At 44.2% G+C, this 23,564-nt stretch overlaps 1 protein-coding gene across 2 annotated transcripts in view; it reads right to left on the minus strand.

The window, feature by feature from the left end:
- The window catches only part of LOC113587790 (alpha-1,6-mannosylglycoprotein 6-beta-N-acetylglucosaminyltransferase B), a 97,725-nt gene that overhangs the window by 47,927 nt on the left and 26,234 nt on the right, over positions 1-23,564 (minus strand). Inside the window, exons 1-5 of one of the 2 annotated variants that reach the window (XM_035524794.1) lie at positions 14,408-14,530; positions 10,608-10,717; positions 8,258-8,334; positions 7,747-7,917; positions 5,726-5,890 (exon numbers count right to left, since the gene is read on the minus strand). In XM_035524794.1, coding sequence (XP_035380687.1) covers positions 5,726-5,890; positions 7,747-7,917; positions 8,258-8,334; positions 10,608-10,659 — 465 coding nt within the window. In that variant the 5' untranslated portion in view covers positions 10,660-10,717; positions 14,408-14,530. Of the gene's footprint in view, positions 1-5,725; positions 5,891-7,746; positions 7,918-8,257; positions 8,335-10,607; positions 10,718-14,407; positions 14,531-23,564 lie in introns of those variants that run through there. The other variant, XM_035524791.1, reaches the window with a different exon arrangement.

The following is a 23,564-nucleotide window of genomic DNA, read 5'->3' on the forward strand; positions in this document are numbered from 1 at the left end:
AGAATGCCTGAAAGCACTGAGACATCAGCAGATCGGTGATGGAAGGTATGTGGGAGATTAGCCGTCACCAGTGCCGCTAGAAACTTGCCAGCCAATCAAAATGCAGTACAACGCCTACCGCCCATGCCCATGGCTGACCTTGGCTGGTTCTGACAGCCAGGTTGAGCTGTGCGAGGTAGAGGGAGGGGGGACTCAGTGGCAGAAAGGTCTTTATAGTGGCCTCTAACAAACCCACACGGAAGCATAGTTCCTCACCCAGCCATGAGGAATGCTAACTAGCTCAGGGCCACAGTGCAACTTGTTAGCGGTTTGGGCTAAAGGGTGCTAGTGGTGAGCAGCTGGTGTGTCCTCCAGAGAGACATGCCACGTCAGGACTGAGATGACCTCTCCAACCCCCAGCTGGTGTCCGCAGATGGCCCGAAACACTCCCAGAGGTTGGCACCCACACACAAACCACTTCTAAACCCCTGATTATGCATTTGCTGGGTCAAAACAACCTCAGGTGGAACACCAAGGTGGTCTGTCTGTGTTCTGTCCTTCTCCAAGACCTTACGGTACAGGTGGCTGAAGGTCATATGTAAATGAGTGTCCAATAATGGCAGAGAAAAAACTCATTTGCAATCTGTTCAACAATTTAAACTGATGGTTCAGAAATGTGTTCTAATTAGGAAACCGTGGGCCAAATTTTTTCTTGATTGCTTATACATTTTGATTGGACTCGATTCTCAATAACCGAAGGCGTGTTTTGTCCACCTCACTGGTACAGTGTAACAAAGGTAAATGCAAGAGGATTTATTTGGTTAATCGAGTGGCTGGGGAGATGCTTCTGGATCCTGAACGTAGCAAGACAGGTATAGGGGATCTGGTATGTACTCAAGGTCCAGCCGGCCAAGGTCGAAAACAAGGAGCAGGGTTCAGGTGGAGTCCGGGGATCAGGCAGGAGACAGGGTCTGGAAAAAAGGCAGAGTTCGGAAACCCGGAAAACTAACACATACAGGAAAGGTTTGGTATTTGTCATGAGAACGACAATACTTTACAAAAGAGTGCGAAGGAGGGAAGCTTAAACAGGAGAGTTAAAAGAGGGAGAAAATAGGCAACAGATATTTCTAGTTAGTAATCCGACGAACAAGATCGGAGAAGAGTGGGAAGAGGTGGATGTGGCAGTGCTGGGACGAGTGTGGTTTATGGGATCGCCGCAGATGCCACGCTAAACACACTTGGTTTATTACAAACTCTTGAAGCACTTTCCAAACACTTCATGCAACCCTGAGTCTCTAAGAATATTGGACAAGAGCATCGGCAAAATGTGGTAAATGTAAACGTAAAATGCAAACGTTTAATGATAAACTCACGTTCCACACTTTGGTAAGATTAAGACAAAAACATAACTTTTGGAATCAGTGACTTCTTACCTTAATTTAATGACCTTTTCTATACACTTCTCTGTTAGTGTTGCATAATTAGACAAGTGTCAAAAGATCATGTAGATATATTTATCCTACAGAATGGAAGCAAAGACAGACTGTTGTGTCTGTGAAAGCATAGTTCATTTAAAGATGCATTATTCATGTAGAAATGCTACACACAGATGGATGAGTCATGAAGAATGAACTACCATATGCCTGTCCAGGGGTCTTCCAAGCATGACCGCATGACCACACACAAGCCAATGGTGGAATGAACACACCCACTGTATGTAAAAGTTGCTACTGTAAGCAGCCTGTGGGCCTCACAGCTGCACAGTGGAAAATGGCAAGCGCAATGGTGGGCATAAAGCGTAAGAGGAAGAGGGAAAGGATGAGGAAGAGTAGGTGCAAGACCCGAGCATCGTCAAATTACCGTGGGAGATTTTAGAAATGAAAACGAGTACAAAACATTTGTTCTATGTTTCTGAACATGTTTTATCGTGTGTTTATGTAATACATTGTAAATCATTTTTTTACATCACATTCTCTATTGTTTACCAATTAAACATCCAATTTTAGATTTTTCCCCTTGTGCCATTGGAAGGTCTGTGATTACACCGATGAGTCCAGATAAGTGCATGACCCTATTTCAAGTCCTGCTTCAAAGAAATAAATGCATCAATAAATAATTCATCAAATAAGCATGCAATTTACTATTCATTGTCTCTAGTCTATGCATGTAACAAAGATAACAGCATATTCAATGTGACAACTGCGTTTTCAGTTTATTAATCCCGAGTGAAAAACATCACGGAGATTCATGTCATGTGTGCATTTTGAAGAGAACTTTCATAGTTTGTATTTCATTTTGATCACAGTATACAAGGATCTGCAAAATGTGTGGAAGGTTTTCAGAAATATGTTATGATGTTTTAAAGCAGAGGCACCACAATGTGTGTAAGCCAGCGAGAAGAACTGTGAGCCCAGAAACCTGTAAGATAAAACGAAAAAAGACAAGCGGTGACTTACCACTGGCACTGAGACTTAACATCCATATCCAGCAAACCAGCCCTGCGTGTGGATTCACTTCAACCTGCTCACTAATAGCTTTTTGACTTCATATTGACCGAGCGAATAGATTACTGCTAAGTGACATAGGCAAGGGAAGTAGATTACTGCACACAGACAGTGACTAAACTAACGCTCAACCATCGGCAACGGATACTAATTGGAAGTGACAGAGGGACTTAAAAACACCAATAATCATGAGCCCCATGAGAGACATTCAAATCAGTGTGACTGATTACATAACCGCCACGACCAATCAACACGCATCAAGAACTCCATTATTTAGGGAAAGAATTTAGTTCCCGAGCAGTAATGAACATCTTCTGCCCTTAATAATTTTTAAGCATCTTTTTTGGCCAGAAATGAAACAAACAGATGTTTGATCAAAATATTGACCTTGGTAGATTTAACTGGTGCAATCAGATTAGTATCAGTTAATGAAGGTGTCATTTTGTTCATGGGTGATATTCCCTTCTGAGCATAGATGCCAGCAGCCATGGAAACTGGATCCCTGTAGCTATGGGATTGGACCGCTCATCTCTACCATAGGAGCGGACATGGACCAAACTCATTTCACCCTCGCACAACGGCTGGACTCGGCCCTGAAGCTGAGTTCCTTTGAACGTCCCCCCATAAGAGCAGTGTCCTACTGCACGATAAAGTGTCTGAGTGCAACCAAGACATCAAAATCTGCTTGTGTTTCTCTGTCGGGGAGCCCAAACTGCTGTTTCCGGCACTGCAGCATCAGGCAGCTTCAGGTTCTCTTCCCATTTCACGAAAAACACTTCTGCTCCGTTTGCCTCCCGATTCTCTGGGAAGCCGTGAAACCCTTTCAGGATTATTAAACAGGAGATTCAACAGTAAAGAGCAGATAGAATATCGTGTTGTTCTGGTGTTCATTTTCAAATGTATGAAAAGGAAATGAACACCCCGTAAAGACCCAGTATTTCAGCAAACTCCCTGTCTGGGCTCATGAGGACTGTCGATAAACCACGGCATAAAAACAGATTACAATTAGCCTCATTATTATAGATTCTTTCATGAGGTGTTTTTTTACTAGTTGATCCTGCCAGTACATGTTTTTAAGAACTGAGGCACATTTGAACAAAGCATTTTGCCTTTCCCGGCCTTGTCTATCCTGAAACTCTCCAGATGACAGGGTAGCCACGCCCCTTTTGCCGTGGAATCACAGTCTGTTTCAAAGTGAGTGCCACTCTTTTTACAACTTCATATGCAGTCTTTGACCAGTAATTACAAAATTAGGCTTTGTATGCTGCTCATGGAAGCATAAATTCAGAAACCAAATTCCCAAAGTAACAAGCACACTTAATACAATTTTTTTTTAAACATTGACTCTAATTTCACTCAGAACTATTTTTCCATCACTGTGTTTTTTTCTGAATTATCACTACCTCGTTGGGATGTATACAAAGTCATTTCTGAGCGTGCTAGAAACATGAGAGTCATTCCTAGGGATCAGTAACTATCCAGATGTGCCTCAGAGAGGAGGGTACAGAACAGCCTGTTTGTGCTGGCTGCTGCTGCAGCTGACGGCACGTGTAGAGTTCGCGTCTGATCAGCTGGACCCATCAGCCAACAGTGGCTGAGAGGAGCCAGGAGGGAAGTCACCGGCTGGCCCACGCGCCCCTGGAAGCAGGACAGATCTCTGCCCTCCTGCTCCATCCTCCTCGCCACCCTCCATGAACCAAGCAGCTGAAACAATCAACACCAGAGAGTCCCTGAAGCTAGGATATCTGATGCTAATTGCATTCGATTCATTTGACTTGTACATTTCCCCGTCAGAAATCTGTATAAAAGTAGAGGTAGGGGGGAAAAAAAGTCCTTCGGGCGGCAAGGGATGCTGGGAAATGGAGTGTGGTGAGGCTTGAATACTTTTGATAAACGGCAGACATGGTTAACGACCATGGACAGATCCATAAATCTCCCTGCTATCACAGCCCCTCCTCCCGGAGGCCCTTTCTACGATTTCTCCCGCGGATCACACTGGACCTCTAGAGCTAATCTGTAAAACTGCCACTCACCGGAGTAGCAAACGCCATCGCGTCTTGGGTCGAAGCTCACGCGCTCGTGACTGTCTGCCACGGGAATCTGATTTGCAATTATACCCACTGTTCCCATTCCAGAACATTCTACTCGGAGGCCTTATCTACGGCAGACAGCAAATAGCTTGTGACTCCTGGCCTTCCCTTAATTGCGGATGATGTAGAACTGTAGACAGGACGGAGAGAGAAACCACAACAGCTGGTGTTGAGATAGCACATAAAGTTAGGAGATAAAAAAAAAAAATCCATTTTGCACGCTCGGAGAGAAAGATAGAGAGATGAATTGGTAGAGAGCACTATTCTGGGGCTTGTTAACTTATTTAGGGCACAGTGAATGAACGGGCTTTTGGAGACATGCCCACACGCAATGGATTGCATTGCGGGGAGACGTCTGGTGGGACAGAGGCCTTAATCCCCTAGGAGCGATAAAATCACACGGTGAAGATACAGCAGTTAAGAGTCCCCAGGACAGAGGCAAGCAGGTACAGAATCACCCCTTTGGACACAGACTGAGAGATAAGGTGCCATGTTTAGAGAGCAGTGGTCCCCACAGGGGAGGTGCTGGGACATGCCTACAGGGCAGGTCGAGAGCGGACAGGAGGTGCTTCACAAAAGAGGAGGACCGTTATCGGAAATAACATGGAGAGAAGAGCACTGGGAGAGCCTCACCAAACGGGTCAAAAAAGCCCCCACGACAGAGACAAGCAAACCTTATGACCTTATGACCTTATGACCTTAGATTACAAAGACTACCATAAACAAGGTCAGCTGAGTTTTTTTCTGGTGAATCTGTTCTTTTAACAGTAGGGGCTTTTTACATTGCTAGCCCCAGTTTTCAAACATTCGGGAATTTGACGTGTGTGTGCACGTGTTTGTGTGCGTGTGTGTGTGTGTGTGTGTGTGTGTGCACATGTGTTTGTATGTGTGTGTGTGTATGCGCGCGCACGGGCACGTGTTTGTATGTGTGTGTGTGTGTGTGTGTGTGTGTGCGCACATGTGTGTGTGTGTGTGTGTGTGTGTGTGTGTGTGTGTGCACATGTGTTTGTATGTGTGTGTGTGTATGCGCGCGCACGGGCACGTGTTTGTGTGTGCGTGTATGTGGGTGTATGTGTGTTTGTGTGCTTGTGTGTGCTTGTGTGTGTGTGTGTGTGTGTGTGTGTGTCTGTGTGTGTGTGTGAATCCCCTCACCTTCTTCTGCTCTCTCCAGCGATGGTGCAGTTTCAGGCCCAGGTGGTGGGCAGCAGCGGCCCACTGCATGGCCAGCCTGCCCATCCGCTGCCTCATGAAGCTCAGAGACTCCTTCCCCGTGCCCACCTGAGTGAGCAAGGAGCTGAGGTCTGTGCGGAATGCAGCCTGCACGGGAGAGGGTGAGGAAGAGGACGGGAGGGAGAGAGGGGCAGAAAGCGAAGAAGAGAGACGGGCAAATAACACAGAGAGAGGGAATCAATTTTAATGACACCTCCATTTACACATCTCGTGTCCTAAGCTGACGGTCAGATGCCGCAGGCAAAGATAAGAGCAAAGGAGCTACAACCGAAAGAGAGGGAGCGAAAAGAGGTCAGAAAAGTGGCAAGCTGAGCACGGAACCTGTTGGAGCGTTTCTCTGCTCCTGAGCCAGTCGCAGCCGCTCCCCTGCTTCCAATGTTCCCGTGCTCTGTGCCCCCCGATCTAACCCAGCAGGCCATCGTGCACTGGCACAGATAAGAGAAGCGATGAGAAGTCGTAACAGGGCAGTGCCGAGCGTGGGGTCTCGGGAGCCCAAGCCGATAAACCTGGACTCTCACCACAATGCAGACCTCTCCCTCGGAGCTTTTCTGAGAGGTTTTATTTGTGGCTCCAAACAGGCAGAATGTGGTTTCACAATGAAAGCAACAGATGCGAGTTTTACAACCGAAGCAATAGGGGAGCGCAGAACGGTACAGGAAGATGAATAAAGTCTTCGCTCGGGGAGACAGTGAAAGAGCGAGAGAGAGAGAGAGAGACAGAGGAAGAAAGGGAGAGAGAGAGAGAGAGATCGAGAGATGGGGTGAGGGAGCAAAAGAGAGAGATGGAGAGAGAAAGGGATAGAGTGAAAGACTTAGAGGGTGAGAAAGAAACACAGAGAGACAACGAGTAGCAAAGAGACAAACACATTCCAGTCCCACGGGAAGCCCAGAGGCACCGCAGTGCTCCAACTGTCATGCTGAATAAAAACCTTCGTGTCTGTGCCTGTGTGTGTGTTTATTTACTTTGGAATACATGAATGTGTGGGTACATGTGTTAGGTAAGCAAATGTAATGTTTGAACGATTCTGTGTGTGGGTGTGTGTGTGTGTGTGCATGTGTGTGTGTGTGTGTGTGTGTGTGTGTGTGAATAGATCAGTTCAATCAGACAAATTACATCTGCTGTGACATACTGTCTGCTGAGCTGTCCAAAACAGCCATGACTGAACACTCAAGCACATGCGATACACATACACTTGTGTGCATGCACACAGTATCAAACACACACACACACACACACACGCACACACACACACACACACACACACACACACACACACACACACACACACCACACACACAACGTGCGTGCATATGCTGACACTCACAGAAACACACAGAAAAAGACACATGGCTTTAGAGACTGGAAGCATTAAAGTTTTTTTGAAAGTTAAGCACACCTCCCATGTGCAAACTCAAAAGCATACGCGCACAAATGCACACGCGCACGGATATGCACAGACACACATCACAGCAGCCAGGAATCAGCCTGGAACTCCTTTCTGTAAATACCAGCAGTGATGCAGGCAGCATGAGGAATTTAATCAGAATTTATTTATGCAACGTGAGCCGAGTTCCAGGAGGTAAAAGAGAAGAGTGCGTGTGTGTGTGCATGTGCGTGTGTGGGTGCGTGCGTGTGTGCACAAGAAGGAGAAACAGAAATACATAAATATAAAGTGAGTCACAGAAATAGAGATGGGTACAACCTAAATATAAAAAAATGATATTTGTTAGAATACTTTTAAAAAACAAGTAAAATAAGAATGATGTGAGAGAGGAGCACCTGTACTTTGTGCACTGGATACATTACGCACTGTATTTATCAACATGCGTGTATTTTACGAAGATTCGTAATCTGTCCCTTCCGCCCTTTTGATTTTTTCAGTCCCTGTATTAGTCAGTAAAAGTGCATGTCCCTCCTGTGCGTGATGCATGCAGCTTCCCCACCTGTCTTTTGGGTGAGTTCTTTGGCAGTACAGATGAACTGCTATGATTCCTCCAGGCCAGCGGGGGGCAGAACCACTCCACCTCGCTCAGGTAGATCAGGAAGGAGCAGTCTGAACCGTCCACACCATAGAAGGCGTAGCAGGGGTCAGATGTCCATCGGGCCCTCATCCACTAAACCAGCCAATCACAAGTCACACAGGAAATCCAATACACACCTGTACAAAAGGCAAACTGATACAAGAAATATAGCTATAATTGTTGGCGAACATTCTGTGTATAGTGACATTGCTATTCCAGTTGTCTGATTATTTTGATGTATGGTGTTACACTTTTAAAACTCTGTTTTGATTCTGTCATATGGATGTTGTACACAGTTTTTAACTGACAAAGAGCCTTCACACTCAGGCCTAACACTGTATAAATTAGTGCTAAATAGTAAACAGAATGAAGCTATCGCGACAGTGGGGTGGCGCTCTGCCCGTGAGCAGGAGGCAGACACACAGGCACTCACGTCCACTTTCCCCAGGCAGTCGGGGAAGCGCGGGTCTCTGGGAACATCGCACTGGCCCCCAGTTCCATCACGGGTGACTGGGGAGAGAGACAGAGAGTTTATTACTCTGAGAGAGAGAGAGAGAGAGAGAGAGAGAGAGAGAGAGAGAGAGAGAGAGACAGAGAGACAGAGAGAGAGACAGAGAGAGAGACAGAGAGAGAGAGAGAGAGAGAGACAGAGAGAGAGAGAGAGAGAGAGACAGAGAGAGAGAGAGAGAGAGAGAGAGACAGAGAGAGAGAGAGAGAGAGAGAGAGAGAGAGAGAGAGAGAGAGAGAGAGAGAGAGAGAGAGAGAGAGAGAGAGACGTCTGTTTTGGATATTTTGACATGGTTTTGCTGCCACTGGTATTTGCTTCTAGTGCTCAAAACTGTCACTTACAGTGCAGTGATGCATTAAACATCCAGACAAATAAACTGTATATTAATGTATATAAATTAAACCTACATACTGTATATCCTAAATGTATATAACTGTATATAAATTAGTATATAATGTATAGTATATAAATGTATATAAATATAAATAGTATAGAATGTATATATTGCTGCATATCAACGGCAACCTTAGAGCAACAGAAATCCGGCAGTACTGATTTGGCACAAAGAATACAATATGCATTAAGTAACACACACACACACACACACACACACACACACACACACACACACGCACGCACACATGCGCACCCAGCCAGCGCCAAACATAGTTTAGGGGGCCACTGTTTGCCCGGTAGCGATGGTGTCAGTGTATTAATTGCTTCACTGGGTTCGCTAAGCACTCTGCAGCACACCAGCCTCTGGGGCTGGCGGAGCTGGAGACCGAAGGGGCGGATGGGGGTGGGGGTGTTGTCGTTGGTTACGCTGAAAGCCTCTAGCCGAATTCTAGCTGCTAGCTGCTGCTTGCGTTTGGCTAATGAGGGATCGGAGAGAAGAACTGAGATGCAGGTCCCCACTCTCAAGCTCTGACGAGCAGCTTATCTTCATTAAAGGGCCAGCTAGACAAGTGTGACGGATTCGGTGCAGAAGCGTACAGAACATACATATTCCTCCCTTTGGGGATTGGTAAAAGGTTGTCTGCATGTCGAGTGTGATCGCACTATAAATGTATACAAATTACAGAGTGTGAGAGAGATTTCATGTGGACAGAATCATAAGAGGTGCTGTCACTTGTAGCTTCTCTTATTCTTTTATTTATTCTAAATTACATAATTTTTTAAAGTCAATATATAAATAGACTTTAAACCTATGCAATTTTAAAGCCTTCATAAATACGTTATTACTAGAGAAAGCTGACCAGCTGTTTTGTTGCTATAAAACATATAGACTTGTCCAAAAATTTAAGATAATTCGTACTATCCAAAATTCATTCTCTTTATGCAGTAGACTATGTCCTGAATGAATATTCATGAAGAGGCCTGTTTTATGACTCTCAGGGAATGTCAGGGCCTCCCGAGGTCACTATTAAAACACTCTCTCCATTAAAGTCTCTGTATTAGTTTAAAAGAGTGCTTGGGGCTAGTCTTTATCCAGTGCCTTTCCAAAGGCCTACGGCAGGGCACAGAGGAAAATACAGAATTTACATCCATTACGAGAGACAAGAAGATTTTTTTTTTCCCGGAAGAGTTCGATGAAGTCAGAATGGAGGGCACCCCTAACATCCGAGGGCGCGATCAGATGTGGATGTGGCAGGTTTGGGTGGGGGCAGACGCGGTGTTGGGGTGGGACGCGGTGGTGGGGTTCTTAAATCTGTCATGCACGGCCTTCACACTAAAGGCACTCTGTTTAATTTCTTCCGGGCTCAACTGTATTCCGTTTATTTCGACTTTGTTAATTTACAGGGAAACAATTTTTAAGATGCCATGGGCTTAGCAGGAGGTTTTCCCATAATCCAGAGTGCCTATACATAGGCAGTTATACTGAGTGACTCATTTCTTTGTGAATCTGAAACCATTGCGTTTTTATCTTCAGAAACTGCAGAAAATTATATATGCTGACATTTCTTTACTTAGTCTTTGGTATCATGTGAAGTTTCTTCAGTCTTGGAGTACTGGAGTATGTGAGTGAATGTGTGTTTTTACTCTGCTACCTGTACAAATGCATCCCAAAATACATCCCAAAGCAGAAATACATCTCTCTATAAATATATCTCCCCTATAAACACATTTAAAAAAACAAAACAAGATACAGGGCAGTTATATCAACAAGCACCATGAAAATAATGGGATGACCATTTATCAAAAACCTTTGTGTGTGCGAATGCATGTGTGTGTGTGTGTGTGTGTGTGTGTGTGTGTCTGCACATTTGTGTTGTACCTCTGGACACTGCCATGCTGTTCTGAAGAATCTGCTCTACTCGAACTGCCATGTTTGAGACATTTTGAGCAATGGCCTGAATTTTCTCCACCAGACCTGCTGGCTGAATCCTGTAAACACACACACACACACACACACACACACACAACACACACACACACACACACACACACACACACACACACACACAGACACACACAAAATAAATAAATAAATAAACAGCATCATTAAGTTGCATCAAATTACAACTTAGACAGCTTAACTGTTTTCATTTGTGGCTACAGAACAAAGAAATCCAGTCATGATTATTCAGAGCTACAGAAGAATGCTCTGAAGCAGACAGTACCCTCTCTCTCTCCATCTCTTTCCGCATCTCTCTCTCTCTATCCGGCTTTCCAATCTTCCTTCCTCTCTGTTTCTTGCTCTCCATGGATCTCTCCCACTTATTTTTGAAAACACTTGGAAGCGATAACACCCAGTGCATTCACTGATTTCAAGGCATTTGGATGGAGCGTGAAATCGAAAAAGTCCCCGAACCCGCCGATACGGTTTAGCACCGGCGCTAAGGGCGTTCCCACGCACATTATGGCGAGCTCCGGGAGCCAGTGAGCGAGGCGGGCCGGCAGGCAGTGGCGGTGACGTTTTCCCGTGCGAAGGGAACGTGCCTAAATGGCTGCAGGGGCCGTAAACCTTCAGATGCAGCTATCTAACTACACAGAACTGATTGTTTGTTTTAATAAACTAGACTTGAATTTGCCTGCAGAATTAGTGGAGGGATAAAAAAAGATCTGAATTCGCATGCCTGCAGGGTGTGTGTGTATTTGTTTGTGTGTGCGTGTGTGTGTGCAGGATGCATGTTCAGCAGGGTGTATTACTCTAATAAGTGAGGAGATTAACAGATGAAGGCTAGCAGTGATCTATGAGAGTCTGAAGGATTGCTGACTATGGGTTTTCCTGCAGACGCCGCAGTGAAACGCGTCTCCGCTCACTGCAATTGACGAAGTGTCGGGAAGCGTCCCAGAACTCCCCAAAGAGCCTGTAGGTGGCGGGAGGAGGGAGCAGATTCATGTCGGTGGGTACAGGCTGCATGCACGTGTGTGTCTCATACATAAATATGTGCGCACAAACACACACACACAGCTGGACCTCCAGGCACAAACTCATGAACATTTGTTGGGATATTCCCCAGGATTAAAGCTGCAGAACTGTGCGGATCCGTGTTTAACAAGCCCGCCATTACGTGGGATGACATGGTAATCAGCTCCACCCTTACAGTGTTGCCAGCCGCCTCACAAAAAATGGCGTCACATGCTGTTAAGGACCTGCCGAGGTTCAGAGTCGCTGTGGCGATCACGGGGCCTGAAGTTTGTTCTCGGGACACCCAAAGGTGCCATAAAACCGGAGATATTGTTCCATCTCCTTGGAGCAGATTGTCATCCCCAGGGGCCAAGTCCTACAATTGCATCGGCAGAGAGGATTATCGCCAAGGACACCGGCGTGATGCCTCCGCCTGGCCCCTCACGGCTCGCCCGTGCTTCCAGTGAAAAAAAGTCGCCGAAACGAAAGGCGGCCGGCGTCGGTGACCCCGCCGGCGCCACGGGTCACTCTCCCCGTTGCCCTCTCGCGAGCCGATCTGTCATCGCAATGACACATTACGCAAACAGTATACTCGTTTGCGTCTGTGGGGTGAGAAACAAAAAACACAAACCAAATTCTACTGAGAAATAGTGTTGAAGGATACTGGACTACCTCAGCCACAGACACTGCTGATGGCTAGATATAAGAAAAAAAGGAACTGAACTAAAAAGGAAACTAGATGTGTGAATAGTGAGCAAGTCAACGTGTGGAATTTGCACGTGAAAGCCCCATTTAACACAACAAACAACCTTCTCGCAACAGCCCCGAGGTGTGTCTGTCCCTTCGAGTTCTAATGGGCCTTAACGAACCCTAACGAGCCCTAACGAACGTGCCCTTATTATCCGTCGGCGCCGCTGTCATTGGGACGCGCGAAGGCAAGTGTTAACTGGCAGCCATTCTCCCCCCTGACAGGTCATTTAGCGGCTAGCCAACAACGCAGTGTTTCTCCTTCAGAATGTGAGATGTTTTACTGTTAAAGGAGAACTTCTGTCTAAAAGACTGGCATTGTTGGTAAGTGAAGATTATAGTGCCTGGTGTGCAAACGCGGCACCGCTGGCCCTCGGTTCTGGTTCTGCTCATTAGCAGGGCGTGGCAATAGCCACGTTTGTGGGAGGTACGGAATAGCAGTCGTTAGAAGTTTTACAATGTAATTAGCCAGCACTTCTGGAGAACTGTTTTACTACTTCTGCAAATATCCCTAACATGCATAATTGCCCATTTCACTGGAAGCATAAAAATTTATGCTGAACAGCACTCGCGCACGTCAGCCTGGGTGCGACGAGGTAGAGCACGCAGCCTTCGCTACGGCGTGTCTGAGGGCAGACTCATTGTTGCACTACAGGGGGATCAGATAAAAGGAGCTACATATTTCACCAGCAGAGGGACGCCCTTGTGTGTGTGTGTGTGTGTGTGTGTGTGTGTGTGTGTGTGTGTGTGTGTGTGTGTTATGAGCACTTGACATAGTTGTGAGAGTAAGGCTGAGAGTGAGAAAGAGAGCAAAAGAGAGAGACACAGAGGCCGAGAGTGAGTGAGAGACAGATAGAGAGAGAGAGAGAGAGAGAGAGAGAGAGAGAGAGAGAGAGAGAGAGACAGAGGCCGAGAGTGAGTGAGAGACAGATAGAGAGAGAGAGAGAGAGAGAGAGAGAGAGGCCGAGAGTGAGTGAGAGACAGATAGAGAGAGAGAGAGAGAGAGAGAGAGAGAGAGAGAGAGAGAGAGAGAGAGAGAGCATTAATGTGCTCTAAACCCTCAGGCTACGCACTCCCTACATGGTCTCATTTGGCGCGTATCACTCTGCTGAGAAGCAAGAAATGTGATAACGCTCCCTCTTTCTCTTGCTCCGGCTTCCCTGTTAGCTATCTCTCCCATATACGTGCCCACTCTTCACCTATCTTTTGTCCATCTATCTCTTCATCGTTCAAATTCTCTCATTTCTACCCTGACTCTCTCTCTCTCTCTCTCTCTCTCTCTCTCTCTCTCTCTCTCTCTCTCTCTCTTTCTCTCACTCGTACCATCTCCCTCAATTCCTTCCCCGTTAGCAAACACCTGCCTGGAGGGTGCATCACAGACAATGCGCATGATACATCAGGCCAATTTCACCATACACGGAGAGCACGTCGGCGGCGATGAGAATCACAGCGGCTACATGCGCTCCCACTCGCTGGCTCGCTCTCTCTCTCATTGAGATGCTGTGGAGTGCCATCATGGAGAGACAGTAAAGCTCTCTACGCAGATAAGCCTGCCCATATTTCATTTCACCATTGGCTACCCATGAATTTCCCTACCAAAACAAGGCTGTTATGCTCGAAGCACCAGTCAAGCGCATTAAAGGTAAAGTTCACCCGCAGAGAAGAAAATCGCAAAGCATCTGAAGCGGTACATTTTTTTTTCTGTGAGGGAGAGAATAACATATCCATACTGGTTGTTACTTGAAGTCAGACTGATATTTATTAAATCTAAAGAAAGAAAGGAAGAAAGAACTTGCAGCCTGCACGCTGCTCTGAAAAATGCTTAGACTGGACTGCATGATGCTTAGACTGGACACGGGCCGCTTGTAATAAAATGCAACGGACAAAGAAAACGAACAAAAGAAAGTAAGTAAGAAAAAAGGAAACCGATATCAAACGAAAGGGAGAAGAGCGAAACAGAAGGAGAAAGGTCTCACCGAAGGCTGTGGCTGTCAGGCAGACTCTGAGAGAGTCCATTAATCACAGAAGCCCTGTTGAGCTGACAGGGGCCCGCGCTCTGCTCCAGTGCCCAGTAGCTGAGCTCTGTCCGGGGTCCAACATGCTGCTCTCTCTCCTCGTCTTTTTCTGCCTCGCCTCGCCCCTATACCCCGTCCCTTCACTGCAGCGGGCTAGATGTCATGTGGGTAACTATATGCTGGCCCCGACACAAATGACCAGGCCAAAAATACACCCCTGCCTCAGTGGAAAGTCAATGAACCGTAATTACGCAATAAAAATACAGTTAAGTATTTATGGGTTCGGACGGCCAGACTTCTACGTCTGCGTGTTATTCTAGCCCTGCTAGACAAATAACTCGAAGGGGCAGAATGTTCTAGCACGCTGTTGTACTAACAGAGCAGACACCACCCTCCCGTGGGGAAAACCAAGAGCGCCCATCGGACATTTACTTCTAGAAAATCAAGGAGCCGAGAAGGCGTGAAAAGACAGTGTCCAAGCCTGCCACTCAAGATGTTTTTTGCTGGACAGGTTTTGCTGGACTGCATAGCGAGTGGGACTGGAAGAGGCATTTTCGCTCACTCACTGACTGATTGAGCCACATTCTTGAAACACCCATGTAGAAAAAGTTTGGCTGGTCACATTTCGATCTAACTAGCTAACGTTAGCTGGCATGCACTGAGACATACTGTGCTTTTTTTTGCCATTTTAGTGTAAATGTAGATACAACATTTAGGTTGTGTTGTGTTCTGTTGTTTCATGTACATGTGTGTTCTGTTGTAATAATTTAAATAAAGGGTTGTGAGGATTTGTAGGTATATAGCTACAGCTTGGAAGGTATCTGTAGGTATATATATACACACACACACACACACATACACACACACACACACACACACACACACACACACACACACACACACACACACACTGATCTTATTAATCCCAACCAATATGTCTTTTATTTACAAGAATGTGTAAATAAATGTGTACACATGCATTGCTATCTAATGCTTGCACAAGACATTTTGCTAGTTATCTTCCAATGCAGCCAATATTAGCTAGCAAGCAGTGAGTGATGCATGTGTAACTACTTCTTACAAGTAGTAGTAGTACAGCCATGTCATTTATCTACAAAAATTCATCCATTTATCCATCACTTTTTCTCATTCCCACTCACTCTCACACACACTCACATTCATTTGCACACACCCACCCACCCACACACACACACACACACACACACACACACACACACACACACACACACACACACACACACAAGCCTAACCTGACACATATAAGTCTGTTACTGGACAAAAGACCTCTATGAAGCAGAATCACTACATGCTGCAGTACCAAGGAAAGCGCAGCCCCTCTATGGTGGCAGTTTCTGAGGATAAGCATAGGCAAAAATCATACACTCTACATTTATTTATTTTTTTAATGTTTATTTTTAAAATTAAATACATAAACATATTTTATGTTTACTTATACTTAAATATGCCTCAACATATTCTAAGTGTAATAGCTTTATTTATGGTAATATTAAGTAATATATCAAATTAAAGTAATATATAATTAATGTCAAATTTATTTGTCCTTAATTTAAATGTCCTTAAAACTGTCCTTAAATAATATATACATAATTCTAAAAACAGACTTTAATCCAGCAAAAAAGGACTATATGGTCCATCTATTTTAGTTTTCGAAGCAAAGCAAAAAGTAAACTTTTGTTGTCCAGTGATATAATCAGTCGGCCAGCAGGTCACGCCTCAGTCAGCACTCAGCCAGGGATTCGCCAATCACCATTCGTAACCACACCCCCATTCCCAATCACCTACTTAAACATCACTTTCACCTGTTCCCTATTCCATCCCACAGGGAGTGCTGCGCCCTCTGTCCGTCTCTTTGATCACGCTGCTTTTTTTTCGCCGAGCAATCTACCCACGCTTCTGTTTGTTTTGCTCCTTTGTTGTTCATTAAGCAATGTTTCCCGTTCTGATTCCCCGGTGTCATCTTCTGTGTATCAGCCTGTCACACAGCAGGCTCAAATGGCCAGATCTTGTCAGAACACACGACGATTGATGGGAAAGTCATGTCAACTTCCTGTGTAGTGATGGAGTGTTATTCACTATTCCCTGTACAATTTGTAGTGCCCTTCAAACTGAACATTTTACTCCCAATAGTTTGGAGTCTCCCTTAAAGTGGCTGAAGTCCACTCTGGAGGGAACTGCAGGGGAAGTTGGAACGCACCAAAATTTGGAAGTCCTGCTGTTGGTTAGGAACTGTTGGCTCGGAACTGTTGTCCTGAAACACTGGTGTTGTATGACGTTGGGGCTCTGCAAATGAATGACATTGACATGCTCAGAGACCAGAGGTAGTCTAACTAAAACTGGGTCATTTTTGTAAGTATGACCTTACCTGAAATATTATTGTAATATCTGTAATACACTAATACTGTATTGTAATTTATATGAAGGGATGTGAGGATATACTGGGGCACAGATGCAGCTGTAGCTACATACAGGCTCTAATTATCTGGATCATTATACCCTTTACTTATATGTTAAATATGTTTAGCTAGCTAGCTACCTGGAAAATTTCAGATTAGTTCAAATTAGCTACCAGGCAGTGGGTAATGTCAGGGACATTTGGTGGTGTGCAAACTTGCCAACATTTTTTTTTCTCATTGACAGACTGATCCCCCTTCTTGAAATGTGCATGCACCAGGAGTGTCTGTGCATCTGAGAAGTAGCTGCGAAATTAGCAGTTAGTTGTAAATGCAAAGCCATTAGCACTGAAGATGCAGTAAACTTAGTTGCCTCAGAAGAGTGATCATTGTTCTTAAATGCACAATTAGGTAAGAAGCTAGTTATATGAGTGGATTAATGCTACATCCAATAATTATTGGTGTTTATCATGAAGGTTAATGTTAGAACTCTGAGATGTTCTTGACGACATTAATTATGGTGAGAATTACAATAAGTCAACTGTCATATTTATCTGTTTGGTATGAAGTAAGTGGGCTGAGCCCTATGTGAAACCGTAATGGCTTGGTGCAGGACTTCTGACATCACATCCTGCGTATAATTACGCTTGTTTATCTAGTGCACCTGGCGACTAGTATTAATAGGGGAGCAGACAACAGGGGAAAGACGTCGTGAAAGCGCTGAGAGACAGCTGACAAAAGGAAGCAGACCCTATTTGTGCTGTCGTGGGCTGGCAATTCACACTGGCAGCATCCAAGGCTTGCTGAACCATGTACACGCAACCAGCTGAAGCTACAGTGAGGCAGATAAATGCGGAACCCAGGCGTCTGCGGGAGAAGGGGTGGAAGATGACTCATAGGTGGATGACACTGCTACTGGATTGGGAACGGTACTGACTACGAGAAAGGGGATAAACATAGAAGCAGCCAGTGTGGTAAGAGAAGGACAGAGATCGCAGGTGTATGCGTGTGGGTGGAACAAGGTGACGTCAGTGAGAAGGCTGAGGGTTCTTCATGGAAGGAACGTGCTGGGAGGGTGAAAGAGAGAGAACGGATGTTAGCCAGAGAAGCAGTGGAGAGCACGAAAGGGTGAAATAACCCTTCCCAGTCCATATCCAACGTTCCATTTCGGGCACGGGATGGCACAGTTGTAAAAAACAAAGGGAAAAAAAGCTTGTTGTGTGAATATTGTACATTGTAGACAATATATACACACCATTTTAACCAAAACAATCAATGCCTTAAAATGATATAAAACTCAGAATGTTTATTTAATTCCAAATTTAACATATATTTTAAAAAGTTTAAAAATGAACTAAAACTGTCCACATCAGTCTATTTTCTGTTTAGGATATAGAAAAAACTTAGATTATATGAACTATTCACTGTTTTGAAAGTTACAAAAAATATTAATATATATACTACCTTTCAAAAGTTACCAGTTTACCTAAAGTTACCAAAGTTATCAATTTAGTGGTGAGTTTTATTTTGCAACATTTAGTGAACTAGAATGTCATTAGTATTTCATATTCTCAGTGTCCTAATACAACACAAAAGTGTGCTCAGATAACAAATTGCACCCCCCCCCAAGCCCCACCTCGTGGTGGTGGTGTCCATGTGGCTTTTTGTTTGTTTTGCTTGGCAGTTTCACGTATGGTGTTTTGGTCGTATGCCTTGCCCCACACAGGTGGTGTGTGTTGGGCCTTGTTAGTTGTGTCACTTGTGTGTTATTCTGTTATGTTCCTCCTTTATAAGCCCCTTGTATGTATTTTTGTTGGTCATTAATGCTTTGTTGTCTTTCTTCAGTTATGGTTTGTACACGTTTATGTTCCTTTTCAGTTTATTAATCTCCAGATGGAGATTTGCTTTTATGTCTTTCCTTTTCACATGCTCTATGTCTGTGACAATTTAAAAATTATGGAAAATACAATTATGTATTTTTTACTTAAATTATGTATTGAATAATTACAAATACTATCATCATTTTTTGCTTAACCAAATTTGTACATTGGAAAATCACTGATGCGCATTCATGTCCTTCTATTAGATAGATAGATAGATAGATAGATAGATAGATAGATAGATAGATAGATAGATAGATAGATAGATAGATAGATAGATAGATAGATAGATAGATAGATAGATAGATATGAATAAAAAATTTGACAGAGCGACCCTTCGTCTATCTTGAAATAATAAATGCAGTTGTCATTAACTTTTAATAAAATGGACCCATATAGTTTTAGCTAAAACATGTTGGCTTGCTCTAGCAAAATAACTAGCTACATTTTTATTGCCATTGTTAGACATGGTCGTTAAGTAACACACTTTCAGACTATTGTGAAAGTCTCATTTTGAAGGGAAGCCTCGAACATTGAATTAGCCTTTGGGTGGTCAAGAATGATGCAAGTCTGACAGAAATATTTTATAAATCATACCTACCCCCCCTTAGAAAGCACTGGGGGTGAGTAGATGCTGAGGAAAGAGGGTATTAACACATTGCAGAAAGAGAGATGGAAAGCAGGTTGTTGGTATTGAGGAGAGCAGAGATCTTGATGACAAGGAAGATAAAAAGCATTCTAGGGCAGCATTCTTTATGGATCCATTATTTTTGTTAAGACCTTATTTGGTAAAGAGAAAACTAGGAGACCAAAACTTGGAAAGGACTTAGAGGAGCATTTCAATAGTGTGTATTCTGACGAGGAAAGGACAAAGCGGATATTCCACTGCTGGGTAACACTAGTGAGCGGCTAATGGATGGTAGTCCACCTAAGTGGAGATAAGGTGTGTCATGCAAAGGCAGGCTCTGGATCAGAGCCTAATGGGGTCCCATAATGTGTGTATAAAAGTGTACCTGATGTTTTGAAGATTTTATGGTAGATTATGTTCATGTGAAAGAAAGAGATTATATCTAAAGAGGTATTATTTTACCGAAAGAGAATGATGCTTTGGGTATTGAGCGGTTAAACGTAAAAGCCTTCCTAACGTGGAGGGTAAGATTTTCTTTCGCAGCTGTATTATCACAGTTGGCTACATATTTGAAAGTAAATAAATTCATTGACACATCAGTGCAAAAGGCAGGAATATCAGGTTTTGCAGGGGGTTTGGGGTATAGCAGCATTATCTGGCATCGTCTTCTGACAGTGAAGATGGAGGGTAGGGACCTACATGTGCACTTGGCTAATGCATTTGGCTCAGTGCCGCATAATCTCTTGTGGGAGGCATTCGGGTTCTTCCAGGTACTGGCTAAGACTATGAAGCTGGTTAAGGCTTATTTTGACGATATTTCATTATATTTTAATACAAGAGAGTATGTTGTGTCCTGGCAGTGGTTAGAAATAGGTATAATGAAAGGTTGTGCTATTTCAACATTAGCATTTTATGATGGTGATAGAAGTGATGATTAAAGCCTCTAATTGGGTTTTATATTGGGGGAGGGTCTGAAGGATGGTACCTCCTGCACCTCCCACCAATCAGGCATGACAATCATAGATGGCATGACAATGCTGGCAACGTTTCTGCCATTTATTCGGCAGTTGCCAGAAAAGTTAAGTGACAATCTTAGGTGGGCTAGGATGTAGGTCAAACACAATAAATCTAGAACTTTATCAGTTGTGAAAGGAGAAATTCCTGAAAACAATGACAATGGCTTAGTTTGAATTTAGGGATTCACCTGGCGAGAGTTACGATATCCTTCCAACTCTGCATAACACTGGACGGTGAGTAGGTGAACATCCTAGTTGTAAATTATATGCAGTGGCTGGTACACTGAAGCATATTTTATTGGCATATAAGGTTGATTTGATGCAGAGATGCTACTCATGAAGGCTCAATCAAGTGCTTATCCCCTTGGCATGCTTATTCAATAACAGAGGTTAACTCACTGCCCATTAGTGTCAGGAGTAGAGCTATTGGGTTTCCGTCTGAGGGGCAGTGTTGTGAAGAGCAAGCAAATGCTATAAATATCAGCAGATGGGTATGAGATTGCATGAGATTGGAAACTGGTAGCAGATGTAGGTAGAAAACTACAGGTCCCACAGTGCAAGGCTGGATATTCAGTTGTACTTTGAAAGTAATCAGATTGTTTATCATATAGAGTTAACCATTCCATTCGAGGGTGCAGCTAATGACGCGTTCAAAAGGAAGAAGCTGAAATATGTAGACTGAGATGAGATAACATGGCTGGCAGGGATATATTAGATCAGTAGAGATAGGTACTAAGGGATTTATAGCCAAGTCTGCCAAATGTTTGCTTGTGGAATTTAGTTTTAGAGGTTGTATGCTAAGGTATCTGTGAAGGAATTATCAGAAGTAGCTTAAAGGGCTAGGAAGTGGCTTTGGATAAGGAAAGCTCCAGCTACTTGGAGAAATGCAGAATAAAGAAGGACTGGCTGGGGCTTTTCTGTGTTTCATTTACACAGAATACTGGACAGATCAGTAGACTGTCATGGTATGCTATTGTCATGTCTAGAATGGTAAACACAAGCAGAACTAGTGGCACTGAGCAGGCATTATTGGTGAGTATGACCTCTGTCACCATGGGGGCCAATATGTATAGGGAGTGTTCAGTGGCATAATGGGTAAAATCCATATGGAAATGGTGGCAGTCTGACTGTGTTTGGCCTTAGTCAACAGTGAGGCCACTGGCAACAATTTTAACAGGTCTTAGTCAACAGTTTGGCCTTTGTCAACAGTGAGGCCAGATTTTACAGTTTAAGGAGTGATTGTCTGCACGGTGGCAGGACAATGGGTAAATCTAGCATAAACATATGCTGTTGTTCTAGTGCATGAAGTCTATATGGCATTGATTACGCATTAATGGTGTCAGTAGGGCTAGGTACAGCCTTAGTCGCCACTGTAGGTTTGGTGGGTTGTTGCTTGGGGGAGGGGCGGGTCTGGGATACCGGACCTGACTGTTGTGAAACACACACTAAGGAGGGTGAGTACATGATGACCCCTTTGAAGAGCTTGTGAGGTAGTGGGTTTCTGGAGGTTTATTATGAGTAAAGTGAGGGGGTGGAATCCTATGTGGAACTCTAATGGTTGGGTGTAGGGTATCTGACATCTAGTTATCTATGTAACATGAAAGATCAGCTACATTTGAACATATATACCGTTTCTCAGACACTGCAGTGAAGCACCTTGGGCTTTTTTTCCTAAGAGTAACATTTTATAGGAGTGGTATTTTTTCATGCGTCACTACCTTCCCAATTGCTGAAATGCACATAAAGAAGTGATAATGTTTAATATTTATTATTATCTGCGGCTATAACAAGTTACTGCAAAGTACAAAGTGGGCTAATATTTTGGCACTACATTTGGCAGTAGATAGCAGGCCACTATTGACCGAGGCATTTTTCTCAGCAGTAAGACGCAGCTGACCATTCAAACACCATGCTTCTTTGGGAGATGTCCAAGTGTTTGAGATGCCATACTGTTGATGAAAGAATGAAAGATGCTGGGCAGTGGATGATGGTCTGCTACAACTAGGCTTAGTGGTCTTGTTAGGCATTCCAAGTGAATACACCAAATAACATCTGTTGCTCTTAATTCCACAGACCATTTTAACGAACGTATCCGCACGGAGATCAGGAATATGGTAACAAGGCTGATACACAACAGGCCTTTCTCAAGAACAAAGAAAATTCAGATCATATGTGTTTACGGACTAATACGTACCTGAAATAACACAGTTAAATTCTAGGACACTGACAGGTTTGTTCCTTTTTTTTATAAGCGTTTTCCACTTCTCCTTTTGCTCTTCCCAGCAGCCTTCACTCTCTCTTTGTGGTTACAACCCCCCCCCCCACCCGCCCCGCCTCACTGTAGGCTGTGCGATTGCATGACGATTGTCCACGCTGTCTCGGGCACAGAATGAAAGCTGCCTACAAAAGCGTGTAGCGAGGAGCGGAAATCCCCCCCCCCCCCCCCCCCCCCCCAAAAAAAAACAGCCAAAGGTCACAAATTAGCTCCAGTGGAGGTGTGATCCTCCACCTTCCCTGTTCCTCCATTATATTAAAAAAGCTTAAATATATGTTATGAGTTTTCCAACAGTATAAATGTTCCCTTGCCATTATGTACTTTAGCTGCAAGAAAAATGAGCTACATTATATCGGTTAAGGGGGAGCTGGATGCGTCGCTCATGTGCATGGCAACTAATTTTCTGCCCCTTCCGAGGCCACTTCAGATTCAACGTTCATTAGCAGTTAACAGCATCGTAGCTAAACAGTGGTATCACACAGCTTCAAGCTTATGTAAATATTATAACAAGGCCTTTATTCTTTTCTCGGGCGTGTTGAGGGTTGTGCCGATTACTTCAGGATCCACTGCTTGAGAGTCGGGTCACACAGCATCAATCAGTGGTCCTCCATCGACCAGAGCAGAGGAGAAACCAAATGAAGCCCTTCATGCACAAAACAAGTGCTGCTCAAAACTAATACTGACTGATGAAGCAGAAGTGCAGAGATGTGCAGGGGAAGTCAAGACTCGCACTTCCAAACCGGAAGCAACGACGAGCTAGCGCTTACTAACTCACAAACCTGCTCACAAATGAGCTACCGTAGCCTACAAAGTACAAGTCAGATTGACTGTTTGCTAAATAAAACATTCAGCCTAAATAATTTATTCAGCCTGGCCTGGCAGCCGTC

Source organism: Electrophorus electricus, chromosome 1, assembly GCF_013358815.1.
Source record: "Electrophorus electricus isolate fEleEle1 chromosome 1, fEleEle1.pri, whole genome shotgun sequence".
Lineage (NCBI taxonomy): Eukaryota > Metazoa > Chordata > Actinopteri > Gymnotiformes > Gymnotidae > Electrophorus > Electrophorus electricus.